The sequence below is a fragment of the Alligator sinensis genome, unplaced genomic scaffold (assembly GCF_000455745.1).
Source record: "Alligator sinensis unplaced genomic scaffold, ASM45574v1 scaffold573_1, whole genome shotgun sequence".
Classification (NCBI taxonomy): Eukaryota; Metazoa; Chordata; order Crocodylia; family Alligatoridae; genus Alligator; species Alligator sinensis.
In genome coordinates this window covers 4470534-4489657 of record NW_005841877.1, presented here as the reverse complement: position 1 = coordinate 4489657, position 19124 = coordinate 4470534, and the positions used below count along the sequence as shown (strand labels likewise).

The 19124-nt window shown below is 43.7% G+C and overlaps 2 protein-coding genes across 2 annotated transcripts in view; one reads left to right on the top strand and one right to left on the bottom strand.

Moving 5' to 3' along the window:
- Nucleotides 1–8709, top strand: part of PLPP1 (phospholipid phosphatase 1) — a 123637-nt gene extending 114928 nt beyond the window's left edge. Inside the window, exons 6-7 of the mRNA XM_006017304.3 lie at nt 3633–3809; nt 8309–8709. Of these exons, the coding sequence (XP_006017366.1) occupies nt 3633–3809; nt 8309–8434 (303 nt within the window). The 3' untranslated portion in view covers nt 8435–8709. The remainder of the gene's footprint in view (nt 1–3632; nt 3810–8308) is intronic.
- A 119-nt stretch (nt 8710–8828) lies between these two features.
- Nucleotides 8829–19124, bottom strand: part of MTREX (Mtr4 exosome RNA helicase) — a 98048-nt gene continuing 87752 nt past the window's right edge. Inside the window, exons 25-27 of the mRNA XM_025196145.1 lie at nt 16747–16909; nt 10302–10406; nt 8829–8965 (exon numbers count right to left, since the gene is read on the bottom strand). Of these exons, the coding sequence (XP_025051930.1) occupies nt 8913–8965; nt 10302–10406; nt 16747–16909 (321 nt within the window). The 3' untranslated portion in view covers nt 8829–8912. The remainder of the gene's footprint in view (nt 8966–10301; nt 10407–16746; nt 16910–19124) is intronic.

The window sequence follows — 19124 nt, the reverse complement described above, 5'->3', positions numbered from 1 at the left end:
TAATAAATGAGATGGTAAATCTTGTTAACACTTTCACCAGTAACCTCATGCAAAGTTGAGTAAGGATTTCCACTGCTTCGGTGACAGAACATTTTGATTTTAAAAGCCACAGTCTGTTCCCAATTATGTAGGAGACTCATTGCACTTCCATTAACATGAGCTGAAGGGGGCAGGAAGATAACTGGGTTCAATCCTTTTCCTGTTTTGCAGTCTGTTCTACCAGTGACTTCACAAAGGAGCAGCAGTGCGCGCCCCCCTGCCACTCCCAAGCCTTCTGAACATGTGCACACCTGAACATTTTTAGTGGCTCCATGCCACTTCAGCTAGCAGGAGTGTTGCCAGAGTATGGAGTGTATTGTAGGAAAGCCCCTGGTGCTAAATGGACCACAGTTAAATGGACCCTCAATGACAGGCCATGCATCTGCTGCATGCAGAGATAGGCTCTCTAAACAGGATGAAACTATTCTTCCATCTATCTGTAAAGGTCAAATAAGTAACAGATTTGAAGTTTGTGTGTGTTGTATTGTATTTTCTTGTTCTTAACACATGGAGCATACATCTTACTGCCTTATGTGTCAGTACAATCATGAATATAACAGAATTCACACCAGGTGATGTATAAACAGCTTATGGCTTTAAGGTTTACAGGATTATAAGGGAGGAGTTATTTTCTTTAATGCCATTTGAGAGGACATTTCAGTCCACTAAGCATTGTTGTTAATTTTGCAAAACGATCCTGTTTTTAATGTAGATCATACCACAGTTATTTAGTGCAGTGGTTCTCAACTGGGGGCATCCATCACCTCTGTGGGGGAGGGGGGGGAAGTGAGCAGGTTTCAAGGGAGGCCTGGCACAGGGAGGAGCCACCTTGGCCCCGCAGGACTGAGGTGGATCCTAAGACCCCACAGCCTCCATTTTGTGGGCGGGCAGGTTGGCAAGCCTCTGTGTTGCTGCAGCTCAGGTGTGTGGGGCCCCAGGGCTCCTTGCCACTGTACCCCCAGGCTGTGCAGGCAGGGCTGGGGAGCCAGGCAATTGTGGCACAGGTGGGCTGTTGAGCTTTTATAGCATGCTGAGGCAGGGGGGTGCTCAGGAAGAAAAAGGGTGAGAACCCCTTGTTTAGCGGAGCACATCAGGGTAAGGGGAGCCACACTGGTTAAATGTGCTAAGCTAAGTGTACCTTCAGAGTAGAAGTCACCTAATTAAAAATAACCTGGAATTTGCTATTGCAGCAGCTGGTTTATGAGAAACGAGCATCTCAATTTGACAAGCACATAATATCAGAAAATACATTGGTAACAAATAGCAGCAGCTGTTCCCCGCTGAAAGCAAGTACTGCAGCAGGCAGTCAGGGTTGAAGTGACTGAAGAAAATTCCTTGTGGGATGACTCTCTTCAGATTCCCAGGCTCTGAACCTACTTTTAGAAAAATATGTGAATCCATTCCATTTAGTAGAGATGTGAGTGGCTATTAGCAGTGAAAAGATTTTTGGGTTTCCTGTAGACTTGGCTGGAACAGTCACTGTGCAGGTCTTTAGAAGGCATCAAGGAGTGGTAAAATATATTTGATTATATTCTGATGTATTATAGACAGCTCCAGATCTAAAACTGCTGTGGCTAAGTGGTTGCTTTCTTAATGTGGAAATGAAGTTTGCATGTAAACATTTAAACCCAGATTTCTTGCTTGCTGGCTGTGTCTGTTGTACAAAAAGGCAGCCAGGGTTTTGATCTGAGTACTGCTGGCTTGGGGGTAGGCTGAGACAGCATTTTATCATAGCTTAGTTTTCCATAGGCTGGGAAGTTGAAGGAAAGAGCTTTCCAACCAATCAGCTTTATCTAGGTAAGTTTCTCAGGTCTCCTTGTGTGATGAATTTCTGATTCTGTTTAGAGGACTGTCTTAAGACTGTACCTTTTTATCCATTCACAGTCACATAATCATCTGCTTTCCCAATTTATAGCTGCAGAACACATATTTGCCAATGACAGCAGTTGCTTACATGGAAAAGTATTAGAGTCATGTATTTTTAGCTGCATTCAATGGAATTTAACAATTGGAAAAAGGAAGACAGCCAGCACCAAATGATGTCTGCAGACCACCATGTGCTCCAGGGACCACACTTGGAGAAGCACTGATCTATCCCATGGAACAGTAGAAGCACCTTAAAACAAGTCCCTGCCTGCACATATTGACTACCTTTTTCACCCTTTACATATTCTTATTCTGAATGGTCTGGTAGTTAACATTTACAGTGCATTCCCTCGGTGTTGAAATTAAGTAACCTTCATTTTGAAACAGGTCTGTAGAATGAGCCTATCCTTGGAGAACTTGTTTGTGGCTTTACTAATCAAAAAGTTCACTCTGACTCTAACTCCATTTGAACTGTTTTCTGAGAGTGATTTCAGCCTGATATTAAAACATGCTATTAATGAAATAAAAAAAAAAGAATCTCCATATAGACTGAAAAGGGTCTGAATGCTAAAACGATGATGTAATAGTTACTTTGAAAAACCGATGGAATATTCCCTAAATATTTAATCTTGGAAAGTAGTGCCTTTCTTCATGTACAGTGCATGCTCTGTATGTGTATTTACACAAAAGATGTAATGGTTCTAATAAGTACCCATGACTTTTGAAGTTAGCTGTGGGAGTATTTACCAGAGCTTGTTAGCGTGTCATCTTAATGCATGAAGCCACAGTGTGGCTTAGTTGTTAGCACTTCTGCTTCTCGACTACAAGGTTATGAATTCAAACCAGGCTTTAAGATTTTATGCAATGCTGAAAGTTTGATGCGACTGAAGTGTTAAACACAAATTCCAGCTCTATTACTGAGTTTTGTATGGCCCCATATGCTAGCAGGATGGATGGAGCACGAGGTCTGAATATAGATCAAATGGAGGGGTAGACAAAGGCAGTGTCTTGTGAATTATACAGGGAAAGTAAAGATTTTATGTACGTGTGTTTTTGTAACATGAGGGAGCAAGTCTGTGGTAGGGAAAACTGAGGCTACGGTAGGATGATAGACTGAAGCAGAATGAATTTATGCCACATCTAAGCATAATAAAATCTTAATTTAAATATGCATCTGACAAAACACTAGATGTCTTCCAGTTCAGGGACTGTAGGTATCAAAACAGGTATCTGAACAGCTCTGTTCTCATCACAATGTTAGCTACTGAATTAAGAGCTAGTTGGCTGTAATCAGTAGAAGCAGAAACTGGCCTAATCTCTACTTGTTGCTGTACTCCTGCTTCCACACCAGCACTGTATAGTCCTGAAGCAATTTAGCCTTCTGTGAAATCCTTGTTAATGCTCTTTTACAGAATGTATTACGAAGCAAAGATGGCATTCAACAGCCGTGTCAAAAGTTAGTTGAATTAATACCACCCTGCATTCATAAGTTGAACTATGAATGCTAATGAATAAGTGACAGGATCTGACATCCAGAAACTGTCCGTTACAAGAGGCAAAGCAATAGCAGAACTGTCAGGGACATGATATCCCTGTCTCTGAATATTTAATCATTTCTTGATCAGACTTGAATAGTCAACATCACCAACTTGAAACGCACGCAGTTTGAAATGAAAATGGTCCTTGCAGATAGTTTCTAACAGGTGTCTCTCTCCCTCTTTTTTTAGCTTTATCTTCAAGCCAGAATGAAAGGAGACTGGGCAAGACTGCTGCGTCCTACAGTGCAATTTGGCCTTGTTGCGGCATCTATCTACGTGGGTCTCTCACGTGTCTCTGACTATAAACATCATTGGAGTGATGTGTTGACTGGACTCATTCAAGGAGCAGTAATAGCTATACTTGTTGTAAGTCCTTATATAGTTCACTGAGATAAAAGTATTTAAAAAAAACCTAGCATGTTTAGATGAAGCATTAATAAAAAAAAATGTATAGGCATCATTCAGGAGAAAGGGCACGTGCCTTCCCAGCACTCTGGGAAGCACGGGAAGAAGAAATTGATGGAAAACACTCAAGCGTGGAGACAACAAATCACAGCTGTTACTGCAGCTCCTGGGGCCAAGTATGGACCAGTTATATCTCATTGGAATAGAGGCAGTCTTTGTTCTGTTTTTGTACAAACAACTTGAACTTGTACTCTGAACAAATGGAGAGAGGAAAGTATAAGGAAGCAATGGGCTCAATAAGCAGTCTCTTTCTGAAGGCAAAGGAGAATTTTGAAGGAAGGACTTGAAAGAATATATGCTTATGTGAAGCTCCTCATATGCATAAAAACAGTGTGGGAGAAGGCAGAAAGGTGCCTTAGATTTGTTGAAGCAAGTGGGCTGGAATCATGGACTGACTCAAAACAAGAGTTGGCTTATTGATAATGAATGGGAGGTTGGGTCTGGATGTGTCATGAAGGGTCTTGAAAGTGAAAGCAAATACCCTGTTTACCTGAATCCAAGATTACTTTGAATTTAAGATGACCCCCATAATTATATACTGTACCTGAAGAATTATCAATTTGTTAGTTTCCATGTATAGGATTTAATGTTTGGAGGGTCATCTTAAATTCATACCTCTTGCCCCAATGCTTCCCCCCCCCCTCTGCTGTTGTTTGACTTATGCAGCAGTGGCTCTGGCCCTGGCCAGATGGCAACAGTTGCAGCAACAATAGCTTTGACCCTGGCCTTGACCAGGCAGCAGCCGTGACAGTGGCTTAGGCCCCAGGCCTGGCCAGGCAGCAGCAATGGTGGTGGCTTGTGCCAGGGCTATACTCAAATCCAAAACCAGACTTCTCCCCCCCCCATGTTAAATAGGGGTAGAAACCTCACCTTTGATTTGAGAAATATGGTAACTTACCCTTGCAACAGAATGGAAGACAGCAGAGGGATACGAAGTGGTGACATGGTTAGTGATAGACTAAGAAAAATAATCCTTGCAGCAGCAGTCTGATTGGATATTAGTGCAGCCAAATAGTCTTGCTAAGCCAGAGAACGATGTTGCAGCAATCAGAATGTTCCATGGGGAATTCTCTTGCATCTCCAGTAAAGTAACTGTCTTTAAACTCCTTGAAAGTGCCACTGGAAATTCTTTTACTCCTATTTCCAGGGATAAGAAAAGCCATGTCTTAAATATCAGACATAAGAAGTTTCACGATTTAGATATGGCTTGGATGAGGACCTAGAGGTCAGTCAAATGACTGTCAACCTGTGGGTCTGAGGCAGGATAGCTGTTTGTCCAACAGTGCAGTAAGAAGGAAGGGTTTGTGGTGAAAGCTGTCTTCACCGTATTGAGCTTAAACTGACACCAGAGCACCTATGAGATGTTTAGGACAGGTCAAGATACTGACAGAATGCAAGCAGAGAATTTGCTTAGCCAAGAAGATAAATTCACTCTCCTCCAGTTAAGTTAGTGGAAGAAGTCAGCCAGTCACCACACTTCCTGTGGTACAGAAAGGGGGGTGAGCTATGGTCAACCTTGCAGTGGGAGATATCTAAGCTAATTAGTTGAAGAGGCCTGAGAGCAAATGCAATCTAGGTTGATTGACTGGATGTCACGCTGGGGCAAGAGCATCTGGAGGGGTAGGTGTGGATGAATGTGGATAATGGTCAACTTAATAAATGATCAATGAGAGCAGGGGAAAAAAGTAATAAATGACCCCTTTTGGTGAGATGGTACTGTAACTAGGCTTACGGTTCAGATGAAGAGGACAGGTTGTGTCTGACCAATCTAGTCTCCTTCTACAATCAAGTAACGAACCACTTAGATGTGGGAGATGCAGTCCATGCCATATACTTAGATTTTTAAAAAGCTTTTGATATGGTCTCCCATGATGCTCTTATAAAAACAAACAAACTGGGAGGATTGTGGGCTGGCAGAGTCTGCAGTCAGGTGGGTTGGGAACTGGCTAGGGGATGAAACCCAGAGAGTGTTAGTGGATGGGTCTGTATTGTCTTGGCAGGGGGGGGTCAGTGGTGCCCCACAGGGGTTGGTTCTTGGCCCCCTGCTGTTCAACATATTTATCAACAATTTAGATGAGGATGTGGAAAGCATGGTGGGCAAGTTTCTGGAAAATACCAAGTTATGGGGAAAAGCAGTCACACTAGGGGATAGGATGCAGATCCAAGTAGACCTAGACAAGCTGGAAAGGTGGGCAGAGTGGAAGTGGATGCAATTCAATAAGGATAAATGCAAAGTACTTCATCAGGGGAGAAGTAACCAGAGACAAATGTAGGAGATGTCCTGGCCAGCACGATGGCTGAAAGGGACCTCAGGGTTACTGTTGATCACAGGATGAACATGAGCTGCTGGTGTGACACCTCAGTCAACAGAGCTAATAGCATACTGGGATGCATTAGCTGATGCATTGCGAGCAGGGCTAAGGAAGTGATGCTTCCTTTCTACTTGGCACTGGTGAGACCCCAGCTGGAATACTGTGTCCAGTTCTGGATGCTGCACTTCAAAAAAGACATGGAGAATCTTGAAAGGGTCCAGAGAACGGACACAAGAATGATTAAGGGCCTGGAGAACAAGCTTTATGAGGAAAGACTAAGGGATCTGGGACTGTTCAGCCTGGGGAAGAGAAGACCAAAGAGGAACTCTGGCTATCTATAAGTATACAACGGGTGAATATCAGGAGCTGGGAGAAACACTGTTGACTAGGGAGCCCCAGGGGAGGATAAGGAGCAATGCCCATGAACTGTTAGAGAATAGTTTCAGGTTGGATGTAAAGAAGAACTTCTTTAGGGTAAGGGTGACCAGAATCTGGAATAGACTTCCCAAGGAGGTGGGGCAGTTCCCAACCTTGGAAGTCTTCAAGAGGAGACCAGACAGACACCATGCTGGGATCATTTGATCTCAGCAGTATTCCTGCCAACCCCCCCTGCTCCAGGGTAGTTTTCCAGAAACCCCTGAACCTATCTCCCTGAAACTTGGCAGGCCTCATGCCCTCAGAAGGGGCTACCATCTCTGCTGTTTTCATCCAAATCCGTCAAACATTTGTCCACTGAGCAAACTCCTCCCCAGGCTTACAGAGCAGATCCATCCCTCCAGCCCAGTTTGAGTGGGCCAAGGTGGGTAGTGTTTTTAAGCTGTCCTGACAGGAGCACTGGGATGGTTCAAGGTAACCATTTGAAACCATAACAGATCCTCAGCTAAATACGTATCTTGAACCACTGCCAAATGTAATTTGAGAAACACTATTAGAATCTTCAGGCAAACTGCACTACGTGAAGAAAGGAACAGGCCAGGGGAAAGGAGCAGTGGAAAAAGAGAAATGCAGATAGCTGTGCCTGAAGTGCAGCAGCCCAGAGAACCACTAACTGCAGTGACAAGGTGGAACTACTTTGCACGTCCCTGCACAGCCAGATGAGCCTAAAGCTGTGGTCACCTGTGCTGCAGCCCTTCCTGATCCAATTCCCTGTGCTCCTCCTCAAAACATGCGTGCAGGACAAGTGAACTCTTCCCCTTGCCCCTTTCTGACAGAAGCAAGGCAGGAGCAGGATGGGGGAGGGAAGAGTCTGGATAGGGAAGGGTTGCAGCAAGAAGTTTTCCTGCCTGCTTTAGAGTTATCTGGCTGTGCACCGAGGCATGTGGAGCAGTTCCACCTGGCTGCAACAATTCAGTTGAGAAGTACATAGGTAACTTAAGGTAGCACAACAGTGGTTCTCAACTGGGGGTACCTGCCAAACTAAGTTGAAGTTAATGTGATGTCAGAGTGCTGTCTGTAACGGAGTGGTCAAGGTACACAGGGCTGTAACTGCTAAGGGGCCAAAAGAGTTGCACTACAGTTCTAATGTAAAGTGACAATGCTCAGGTGTTTATTGCTGTTTGCTTTTGCAAAGCCAATTACAGAAAGAAGTGAAAACATCCAGACTTGTGCACCAGAGCTGCAATTCAAGTCTGGAGTGGTCACTGGAAACTTTAGTTGTCACCCTTCAGAGACTACTACATACAGCATGCAGCTGAAGCATTAGTTTGCTTCCCTTATATATAAGGAGAAACATTGCTTTCTGCTACTAAAATTGGTGCCCCAACCTAGAAGAGCTGTTTCACTAACTTCTAGAATATGATAGTAAGGTCTTATTTCCCTCCTGTATTAAAAACATAATCAGCTTCTTGATGTAGACCTACAGTTCTTACTCCTTGGGATTTCTGGCAGTTATCTGAAATGCTCTGACTATGAAACTATTGAAATTGCTCTCAGCTAGTTATATCACACATGTGCATAGCACTATGTAATTAATCTATGCACAGATCGTACAGGTAGGACTTTGGAGGTGAGGGTTTCTGAAGTCTTAGTGGAGGAGAAGAGGAAAATGTGATGCACTCAATTCTAATGCTGTCTGATTTGTTCTCTTAGGTTGCATACGTATCAGACTTCTTCAAAGTGAGGGGCTGTACATTTAAACCCAAAGAAGATTCGCATACAACTCTACATGAGACACCAACAAATGGAAATCACTATGGCAGCAATCACCAACCGTGAAGGATTGAGAGTCCCACCCTGTGACATCCTGCTTTTTTGAGGGGAAAATGATTTCATGAGTCTCCCTGACCTATGTAATATAAATTAAATGCCTTTAAGGGACTGCTGCTGCTCTTGGATGCTCAATTTACTTGTATATAGTAACATTTAACACCATTATGTATATCTAATGCTTTAAAAATTTTAAATTTTTACTGGTTCAAGGTCTTGCTTAAAAAGCTAATCAAACTGTAAATTTTTATTAAAATAATGTGGTAACACTTACATTACATAAACAAGCTGTTTATACACATCTTGCTAGAATGTTTGCTTTTAAATACATACAACAAATTAAAAATTAAACCTCTGTCTTGGGATGAACTGGCACAGTTGGCTGATGCCAAAGTCTAAAATTAGATTCTGCTCACTGAGCACGTCCATCTGCCCTACGGTGATGAGGGCTGCTCCTGCTCCATTGCTGGCATTCAGAAAAGATTCCTCAGAGGTAAAGGCTTGCAGCAAACACAATGTCTCTCTTGATTTTTGTAATTCCTACCGAAAAAAGAAAAGCAAATCAGTATCAAAGTCAAAGCCTTGTCCATACCAGATCATAGAAGATCGTTTCTGATGAGAAAACTTGGATTACTTCATACTGACTGCTTCAAACAAAGTTATCACATGAATGCATGAGACAATCATGGGTTCTGACTTGCGGCTAAAGTACAACAGGACCCTAGAAATAGAGGTTTTCCTTCTAAGCTAACAAGTATTTTTTAACCTGTTCATATACACATGTAGTTAGCCATCTTAGTTTGAAGTCACACAAAAGCGAGGGTGGAACTGCACCATAAACTGTTGCTCACAAGCTTATATGCATCAGTAATTCAATTAGTTTGTAAGGTGCAAGTCTACCTTGCCTTCCATATATGAAGAGGCTCTCTTACATATACAGCTCAAGTCAAGCTTCCCAGCACCTTCAACTTGATATAAATATAAATAAAGAATGGAAATGATGAAAAGTCATAAAGGGGCTTTTTATTTAGTGGCATCTTTTACTGGAGCAACTAAGCTGTTGGTTATCTAAAAATAACTTCTGCAAGAACACTGGACTCACAGGGAGGTCCCTTCCAAATTACACAGTTGGTTAATAAAGGTATCACCAGAAACCCCTCTTGATTACGTCGTGCGTCCTAGACCAGGGGTGGTCATCTTACGTGGCACAGACAGCCTGTGTGTGTGGCATGTGGCAGGTCAGGAAGGGGAAAGAACACAGACATGACAAGATGCAAAAAACAGCAGTAGATTCAGCAGAGAGCACAGAGTAGAAAACAGAACAGTAGGTCAGGGAGGGGAAGGGGATCGGGGAGGGTGCAGGACTAATTTGCAACATGCCTCCCAGGAAGGCTGGCCCCCACTGCCCTAGACCAAAGTGCAGCAGTACGCCATACATTCATAGATGTTAGGGTTGGAAGGGACCTCAGTAGATCATTGAGCCTGACCCCCTGCCCTGGGCAGGAAAGAGTGCTGGGGTCAGATGACCCCAGCTAGGTGCTTGTCCAGTCTCCTCCTGAAGACCCCCAAGGTAGGGGAGAGTACCACCTCCCTTGGAAGCCCATTCCAGATTCTGGCAACCCTTACTGTGAAGTTCTTTCTAACGTCCAACCTAAATCTGCTCTCCATTAATTTGTGGCTATTGTTCCTAGTTACTCCAGGGGGTGCCCTAGTAAATCTCCTATTCCCTGCTGCCCTAATAGAGAAAGGGAACATTTACTCTTCTGCTCATTCCAAATAAAATTACTGTCTGATATTAGCTCAAACTGTTTTTTCAACCTGAAATGGCTGCAGTAGATTGGCACCTCATACACGTATAGACTATCTCAATACATACCTTCTGCAAACTTATTTTCCAGCTCTGTATTTCCAATGGCTTTTGCTGCTTGACACATCTGTCGAAGCAATTCTTCTAGTCGCCTCATACAACGAATTATGCTACCTGGGTAAAAATGAAGAACTTTCTTTTAGTCACAGCATGCAAAAAGTAGCGCCAGTTTCTCTCAGCCAATCAAGGAAGTTTAAGCATGTTTTTTGATGTAGGTACATGTTTCTGTTCAAATCACTCTCTACATTTAATAGGCTGCTCTGTGCAAGTCATTTCACAGCATGTGATGAAATGAGCTCAGGCTCACAAAAAGCTTATACATCTCTGACTGAATTAGTTTAAGACATGCATTTCTACCTTGCCTTCTTCCTTTGAAGTGAAACATTGAGTAAATGTGCAGCTATATGTTCCAGGCCTGGTAAGAATTTCACTTTTAAAAGACTAATCCTATTTTGGTATAAGATCCTGTTTATCCCATTTGAGCAGTAGGTTTTTAATTTTTAAAACAGAGACCCTGAAACTCCACTTTTATCTCCATTTCTACTACTCAAGAATTTTCAAAGAAACCTGCTTACTAAAGGTAAGACCCACATCATACCACAGGGACAGTAGCTACAGATGCTCACTGAAATCATTGTAGTTTTGGGGAAGAAGGTTGCTAGTCACCCTTAAGGTACTGGTCATCTAAAAATAACTTCTGGAGGAACACAGACTGGACTCTACTCACAGTTGCACAGGAATTGCCACTCCGTTTTTGCAATAAGAGTGAGTTAGGACTAGCTGAGGAAGTCTTGAAGAAAACCCAACCAGTGGGCACTGTTGTATACATTTATGCTAGACACTTTTATAGCCCTTCCACCACTGCAAAATGAATACACGAAGTGCAGGTAGCATGGGTCTCCCTTTACATTTACTGCTGGAGGAAATACCAAGGTGAAACTTGATCCTAGAAGCAACAGGCTATAAAGAAGGGAGAGGGCAGGTGAGCTCTGCCCTTGTCAATGATAATGTCCATTGTTTCTGTTCCTTGCTTGCTTTCTCTAATACTCTAGTTCAGTGGGGCCTACCTTTTTGGCAGGTGTCCCAAATTAGCCCTATGCCCTCCCAAGTGCTACTCCAATCCCCTTCCCCTGCTCAATCTGCTGCTCTACTTCCTGTTCTCTCTGCCACTGTGCTGCCTGTCTCCTCCCTGATCAGTTGTGCTCTAGTTCCCGGTAGCAGACTGCTCTAGATGATCCTAAAGCATGCCCCGCAAACTGAGTAACTACGCTTGATTCTACTTAGAAGCCTGATAAGTAAATGTTCTGCTTGATCTGCTCCAACACTTCTACCAAACCATAATCCCAATTAGCCTAGATTATGAAAACATTTGTCCAATTTAAATTTCACCTTTGGAGTCATTGGCCAAGTGCCTTAATTTTAGTGAAGCAGCACTGATAAGTGAAAGATTACTGTATGCTCCTGTTCCAGTATTTCCAGGATGTAGCAAAGCTGTGAAAGGAATTATGCTTTACAAGAACATTATAGTTCCCTATTGCAACCCACTACGATCACAAGCTGGTCTGAAATAAGACTTCAGTGACAGACCAGAGTAATTTACCTCTCATCCAAGGTTCAGAAAGTACACCTCCCTTGAAAAGAAAGCCCTGCTTCCATGTAGTAAGTGAAAACCTATATAACATTTTTTTAAGGCATGTCTTCATGTAAGCACGAGTGGGATCACCAGCTTCCAAAGTGAGCATAACTTATGTGAGAAGAGAAATCTGTATCTATTGTATCTATAGGAGGGCAGGTCATATGGTGTTCGTTACAGAGACAAAACACAAGTCCAAAAAAAGTGAGCCATCAGCAGCTTCCCTGAGCAAGGCCACACTGCATTCTGGCAAGCACTGACTCCATGTTTTGAAAGCCTCGGCTAGTCTCCATTTACAAGAACAGGATTATGAAAATAATTCCAGTGGGCACCAGCTTGAACATGCTTCATTTGAGTGGGGGCTTGGTGCAGACAGTCCTAAATTTATGCTCGTCTCCCTTTAAAACAAACTGCTCAATCTGTATGTATTTAAATTGATTAATGCTTAACTCCATTTTAACATTCCCTTTCTAGGTTTCATTTGCTTTTTAAAAGCTCTAGATCTCTTCTAAACATGCACATTTAATATCCACAAACCTTTATAACAATTAAGAGTCACATGACTACTAGATGGCAGGAAATGGATTCTTTTCCAATCTCCACCAATTAATCCCACTTGTATTTGCGGCAAGCAGCTTTCTTTTTGGTATAATGCAAAATGCCTTCTACTCTGGATAACACTCCTACGTGTGCTGTGGTTTGCAGCAGAGAAACTGTCCCTGGCCAAAATGAAGGGAAACAAGAGCTATACGACTTCTTTGGGTATGAACTTCCACATGCCTGCCCAGCAAAGCTTCTTGCTTCCTTTGCCCCGTCCTACCTCCCCCTATCGTGTTGTTACTTTCAGTGGAACAGAGTACGGTATGAGGCAGTCCTAAATAAGAATGAGACTTTTATCCGTGTTTCAAAACTTCAAAATGACTTGAAGCGCTTGTAGCTTGCATAGAGATTTGCTCCATTTTCTGCATTCTCCCAAAGCCCAGAATATTTAAACATTTTTCTGTGACCATGTCCTTAAAACATGAGGAACCTTGTGCTGTTTCCAGGAACTTCTGGTTTTTAACTTACTTGAAGTTGCTATTGTCAATGGGCATTTTTACACATATAAGTGCCACAGTTCCAGGTGCTTTGAAAAGTGCCTGGTGCTGCAACGCCTGCAGTTGTTTAAGTGGCGAAATGTGCGCCAGCACAGAAAACAGTGGCGGTGTGCTTTTGAACTAAAACACCACGAAGGTACTTTAGTTCAAAAGCGCACCAGTGCCATTCTCTGAGCGCTGACACACATTTTGCCACTTACAGAACCGCACACAGAACAGTGCAGTTCGCCTCAGCTCACGTGCGAAGCAGCGGATCTCCAGCATGTCACAGGAAAAAAAAGGTATGTGTAAAAATGCCCAATGTGTCACATGACTTTGTGCTATTTTGCTGAAGAGACTCAAGTGGATTTTCTAATTTAGGTGAGAGGCAAGGAGTTAAGTTTTATGAATTTATGATTTAAGCATTTCCCACAAAATCCACCACAAAAAACCCAACACTGCTCTGAAGAATATACATTTGATGGGGTTATAGGAAGAGTAGGAAGAATCCTCCATCTTCACCTCCGCAAAAGGCCACATCTTTTGAAAGGTAAGCCCAGATTTGTGGAGAACATCTCGTGGTTCCACAAGTGGAAGAGTGGTCCTAGCCGAAAGGTAGACAGAACTAGCCACAACACTGACTAAAAGCTAATGTTCTGGGCCATGACCTGCTTCCATCCTGAAGCCAATAGCCTCTCATCCATAACACAAGAAATGGCAAGAGGAATTTCTATTGGCCTGCATTCTATCTAGGCAAAAGCCAACTGGGAAACTCAGGAGGAGCAGCTTGCTGGAAACAGCTCCTGATTCGGAACGTGTTCCCTTCCCTGCTCTTGTGGAGGGCATCTTTAAGAGATACAATTTCTTCCAGTGGGTGGAAGGCAGCCTTTGTATACAAGGAATCTGCTGAGACAAGAAAGAACATTTGCCAGGATCCTTGTTGGTCACAGGAAACCTGGTTTTGTAAGTTCTTGGCTCTATGCATCAGGTTTCCAGTATACGCTAATATAATGGCCAGGACTCCCTAGTAAGTGACCACAAATGTGTCAGTATCCTTGTTGTAAGGACTTGTCTTCTTAACCATGTTCAAAACACAGCAACTTCTATAGTGAAGAATTTAGATAGCAAACATAATAATGTCCATAATGGGGTGGTAAAAGTAAACCAAGTAGTTCGCACTTAATTGCTACTGAATACTGGGTCTGAACATAAAGGCAAATCAAACATCCCATTTTTAATCCTATGTAGAAATATTAAATTACACCATTCCTGCAGGCCTAGTCTAGCTGCAATGCTGTGGTTTCCATCATGTCAACTCAGTTCTTCACAACCTTCCAACACAGGAGGATTTCTACAGTAATCACCAAGCAGTGGAGAAAGGAATTTCCCCTGTTTTGAAGGGGAGCATCTACAGAATAGCCCATAGCAGGGATTAAGGGAACGAACAAGCAGTACTCGTGTTTAAAGAGGTTACACCTATGATAATATCAGCAACCCTTGGCTTTTAACGATTAAAATGCGCAAGGCATATTGCAGAGAGGGATGTAAATACCGATTAAGTACTGTTTAAACCCCTCCTAATGTTATCAGTTAAATGGTAACCAATATACATGCATCTAGCAGGGACTGGCCCCTAATTGTACTCCCTTGTTCTCCAGGTGGCAGCAGTGGGCTGGGAGAACCTCTTGCCTGCTGCTGCCCATGGTGCACAGCTGCTCAGGGGCCAGGGCTGCAAGCGGCTGTAACAGGGTCCGCACAGTCTCAGCTTGGCTCATGACTGGTGGTGGGTGCATGCACGCCTCAGGGGAGATGACGGACAAACTACGAGGGGCCTGATCCTTCTTGTGGCAGTGCAGCCCTGGTCCCTTCCCCACTGTCTGCCCTGAGGAGCACATGCGCCCGCTGTTGGCAATGAGCTAGGACAGGGCTCCGCGAACCTTAGTGCAGCTGCTTGCAGCCTCCCCACTGCCTGCTGTGAACAGCCCAGGCTCCATGGTGGGCAGCAGGGGCCCACTAGGAGCCTAGGCTGGATATGGCAGGCAGCTGGGAGGCTGCAAGTGGCTGCACTGGGGTCCACGGAAACCTGGTATGACTTGTTGCTGGCGCTGGATGCATGTGCAGTTTGGGATGGACAGTGGGGAATAGGCTTGGGCCAGGGCTGCACTTCCACAAGGAGGTTCAGGCCCTTCATAGCTCCCTGGCCACTTCCCAGACATACTAGGCCCCCTTGCCTTCCTCCCCCTCCACCCTCCTGGCTCCCTTGCCACCGTCAGGGACACCATGCCATTTCCCTTCTCCCACTTCCCTACCAGACTGCTCCCAGCCCTGCACTAAATGATAACCGGTAAGAAGGGAGATTTTTTTTTTTTGATAATTCATTAGTCTTCTGGTTTGGCAATGGAACAAAACAATGCAGTGTCAGAAAGGATCAACTTTCTGAATGTCGATAATGTCAAAGTCTTATCTAAAATTGAAAGGTTCGAAAGAATTCCTTCTGAGGCTTATACAGTACAGGCTTCAAGTCCTTGCCTTCCACTATATCAAACTGCAAACACAGTACCCCTGAAGTATCTAATAACTAAGGAAGAGCTGGGAAGTTAGGATGCTATATGTTTACTTACAGTAAACTATACACAAATAATTGCTGAAAAAAGCCAATAGTAAATTGAATCCAATTGTGGCAGAGTCCTCCCCTCATCAGGAAACAAACCGAGTACCTTGCAGATTGTATTTAAAGAGAAACAGACATGGGAAGCCAGAAGAATCAGGAAAACAACCTTGTCCTGTTATCTGTCAGAGGGAATTAACTTTGTTGGCTTTGTTATAAAAAGGAAAAACTGATTTTGTTACAGCAGCTCAATGCACTGGAAAAAAACAAATCTTTTGTAATGAAATCTGAGTAGATCAGAATGCATTTTTCACTGAGTATTTTAGAATAGTTTCCTCATCCTAGTACCTCATTAACTAGCTTATATAGCCTTGTATCAAAGTAGTTTCTCCTCTAATTTCCTGCTAAGGACTAAACTGTACAACTAAGGTTGTGAAGCAAAAGCTTCTTTTTTTCTCCCTTGTTATTTTGTTGGTTGCCATTAATGGGACTTAGTGGTTTTTAACAAATAAAAACTGATTGACATATCCCCAGTTTCTCCAAAACAACAACAACATCAAAGCCCTGGGCTTCCACCTTCACTGTAACAGCAGTATGGAGCATGAACTGTATCTGCAAAACAGAACGCTTAACTTCATGGTATTTAGGTGCAACTTCAACTGATGTAACATCAGCTACATATTTTTTCCCTGGCTAGTATTTTGTATTTAAGCATTTCAGCTATAAATGAAGGAAAAACAAACACCCTCCCCCCAACAATAACATTTTCCTTGCAAGCATTATCGATAACAATTCTGTAGATTTTCTAAGTGTAATAAATGTATCATCATCAAGAGGAAGTCAAAATACAAAAGGTATTCTATACTTTCCAAATTACTAGCAATTTAACTGTACATTAACATGCTTTCTAAACAAACTAGAGCAAGTTCAGTATTCTACTGCTGAGAAAGAGTCAAATTAGAAGGATATTCAGAACTCATCTGGGGCCTTTCATATTTTGTTTCTTCCTCAAACACTAAGCATGTAAGCATGCAAACTTTATATACGCACCAAAGAAGGGAGGTCAAGCACACATAATTTAGAAGTAGTCATACAGATATATTTCCTGAAAGAAGGGAGGTGTTGAAAGCAACATACCTTCAAAGACATCGGTCATTTTACAAATGTGAGCAAAATTAGCTCCATTTGCCCATGTGTGTACTACATCCATTAGGTTGGGTCTGAAGGAGTTAAGGTAATTTTCTTCATCAATATCCAATTTTGCTTCTGCAGAAACTTTGGCAATTCTTTTAGCACATTCCTTTAAAAATATAAAAGGTTTTAAAGCTTATATTTTTAAAAATTTAATCAAATAGATTATGTCACTTAACCAACACAGAAGGATTTCAGACACTGCTACATTAGGTTCTCTTCAGCTTGATAAACACTGGGGTATTTTCAAGTTTTGAAGTTGAAACAGATTTTTAGGCTAAGTACAGACAGTCAAAAAGCCCAAGGCTGAATTGGTTCAATCTTTGCAGGTTGGTCTAAACTGCACAGATTGAACGGATAAGCAAGTGAACAGAAATTCACTTTTTGATTCCAGAAATGCAGCCACATGCTACGTCCGCAGTGGTGCAGGCCAGAAGCCGGGGGGGCACTAGAGCATGCCTTCCCGCTCAGCTGGAGAAGACAGCTTGGCTCGAGGCTAGCCAGCACACTCTGCAAGGCAGGGCCTGCAGGGGAGGTGCAAAGCATCCTGGGATGCTGTGGGACTGAGTTGACTTGAATTTGGAGGGGATCTGGGACAGAAATTCAAGAAATGGATTTAACCTAAATCAGTTAAGTCTGATACTGCATCCATCCAGATTTACCAGAAGCCAGGGGATGCTAGAGTACACATCCCTGTTTGGCTGAAGGAGACAAGCTTGGGCCAAGGCTAGGCTGCCCACCCTGTGAGGATGGTTTGCAGGGGAGTTGAAAAGTATCCTGGGATGGTGGGGGACTGTGAGTTAACTTTCAAGTACATTGGGAGCAAGAAGAGGGCACCAGGCAATGTAGGGCCCCTGCAAGACGCAAACGATAATCTTGTGGCTACGCCAGACAAGAAAGCTGATATTTTTAACAGTTTCTTTGCCTCTGTTTTTTTGAACAGGGACCAGGACATCCCACCTACCAGAGGTAGGGACACTCTTGGGGATAGTTGATGTAGTTAGGGATCTTCTGGAAGGGCTAGACATTTTTAAATCGGCAGGTCCAGATGCCCTCCACCCAAGGGTGTTGAGGGAGCTGGCGGGGGTCATTGCGGAGCCCTTGGCTCAGCTGTACGAGCATTTGTGGTCATCTGGCCAGGTGCCGGGGGATTGGAAACTGGCTAATGTGGTCCCAGTTTTCAAAAAAGGGAGGAAGGAGGACCCAAGTAACTATAGGCCTGTAAGCCTCACCTCGGTGCTCGGGAAGATGTTGGAAAGAATCATCAAGGAGCACATCTGTGGGGGGCCTGCAGGGGAGATCATGCTCAGGGGCAATCAGCATGGGTTCATCAAAGGCGGGTCCTGCCTGACGAACCTGATTGCCTTTTATGACCAAGTAACTGAATCCTCGGATGATGGTGTCGCTTTGGACATAGTCTTTCTAGACTTTAAGAAGGCCTTTGACACTGTCTCTCATCCTATCCTCATCAATAAATTAAGTGACTGTGGCATTGATGCCCACACTGTTGGATGGGTAAAAAATTGGCTGATGGGGTGCACTCAGAGTAGTGGTAGATGGGTTGTACTCAACCTGGCAAGATGTGAGCAGTGGGGTACCCCAGGGCTCGGTCCTCAGGCCTGCACTGTTTAACATCTTCATCAGCAACTTGGACGAGGGAGTGGAAAGCACACTGTCCAAGTTTGCTAATGACACTAAGATGTGGGGTGAGGTGGACACACTTGAAGGGAGAGAAAGGCTGCAACTAGATTTAGACAGACTACAAAAGTGGGCAGATGAGAATAGGATGGCGTTCAATGCAGATAAATGCAGGGTGCTGCACCTTGGGAGAAGGAACCCACAGCATACATACAGGCTGGGGAGTTCCCCTCTTGAAGCACAGAGGCGGAACAGGATCTTGGAGTCATTATCGACTCCAAGATGAACACAAGCTGCCAATGCCAGACCGCGCACTTCAAAAGGGATGTGGCCAGCCTGGAGAGGGTTCAGAGGAGGGCCATCCGCTTGGTGAGAGGGCAGCAGGACAGGCCCTATGAGGAGAGACTGAGGGACCTGAACCTGTTCAGCCTCAGCAAGAGGAGGTTGAGGGGGGACCTGGAGGTTGCCTACAAACTCATCAGGGGAGATCAACAGCAAATAGGTAGAGCCCTTTTCTCCCCAGCACCACCTGGGGTGACGAGGAACAATGGTAATAAGCTGATGGAGAATAGGTTTAGGTTGGAGATCAGAAGGCAATATTTTACAGTTAGGGTGGCCAAAATCTGGAACCAACTTCCCAGGGAAGTGGTCCTCGCCCCTACCTTGGGCAAATTCAAGAGGAGGTT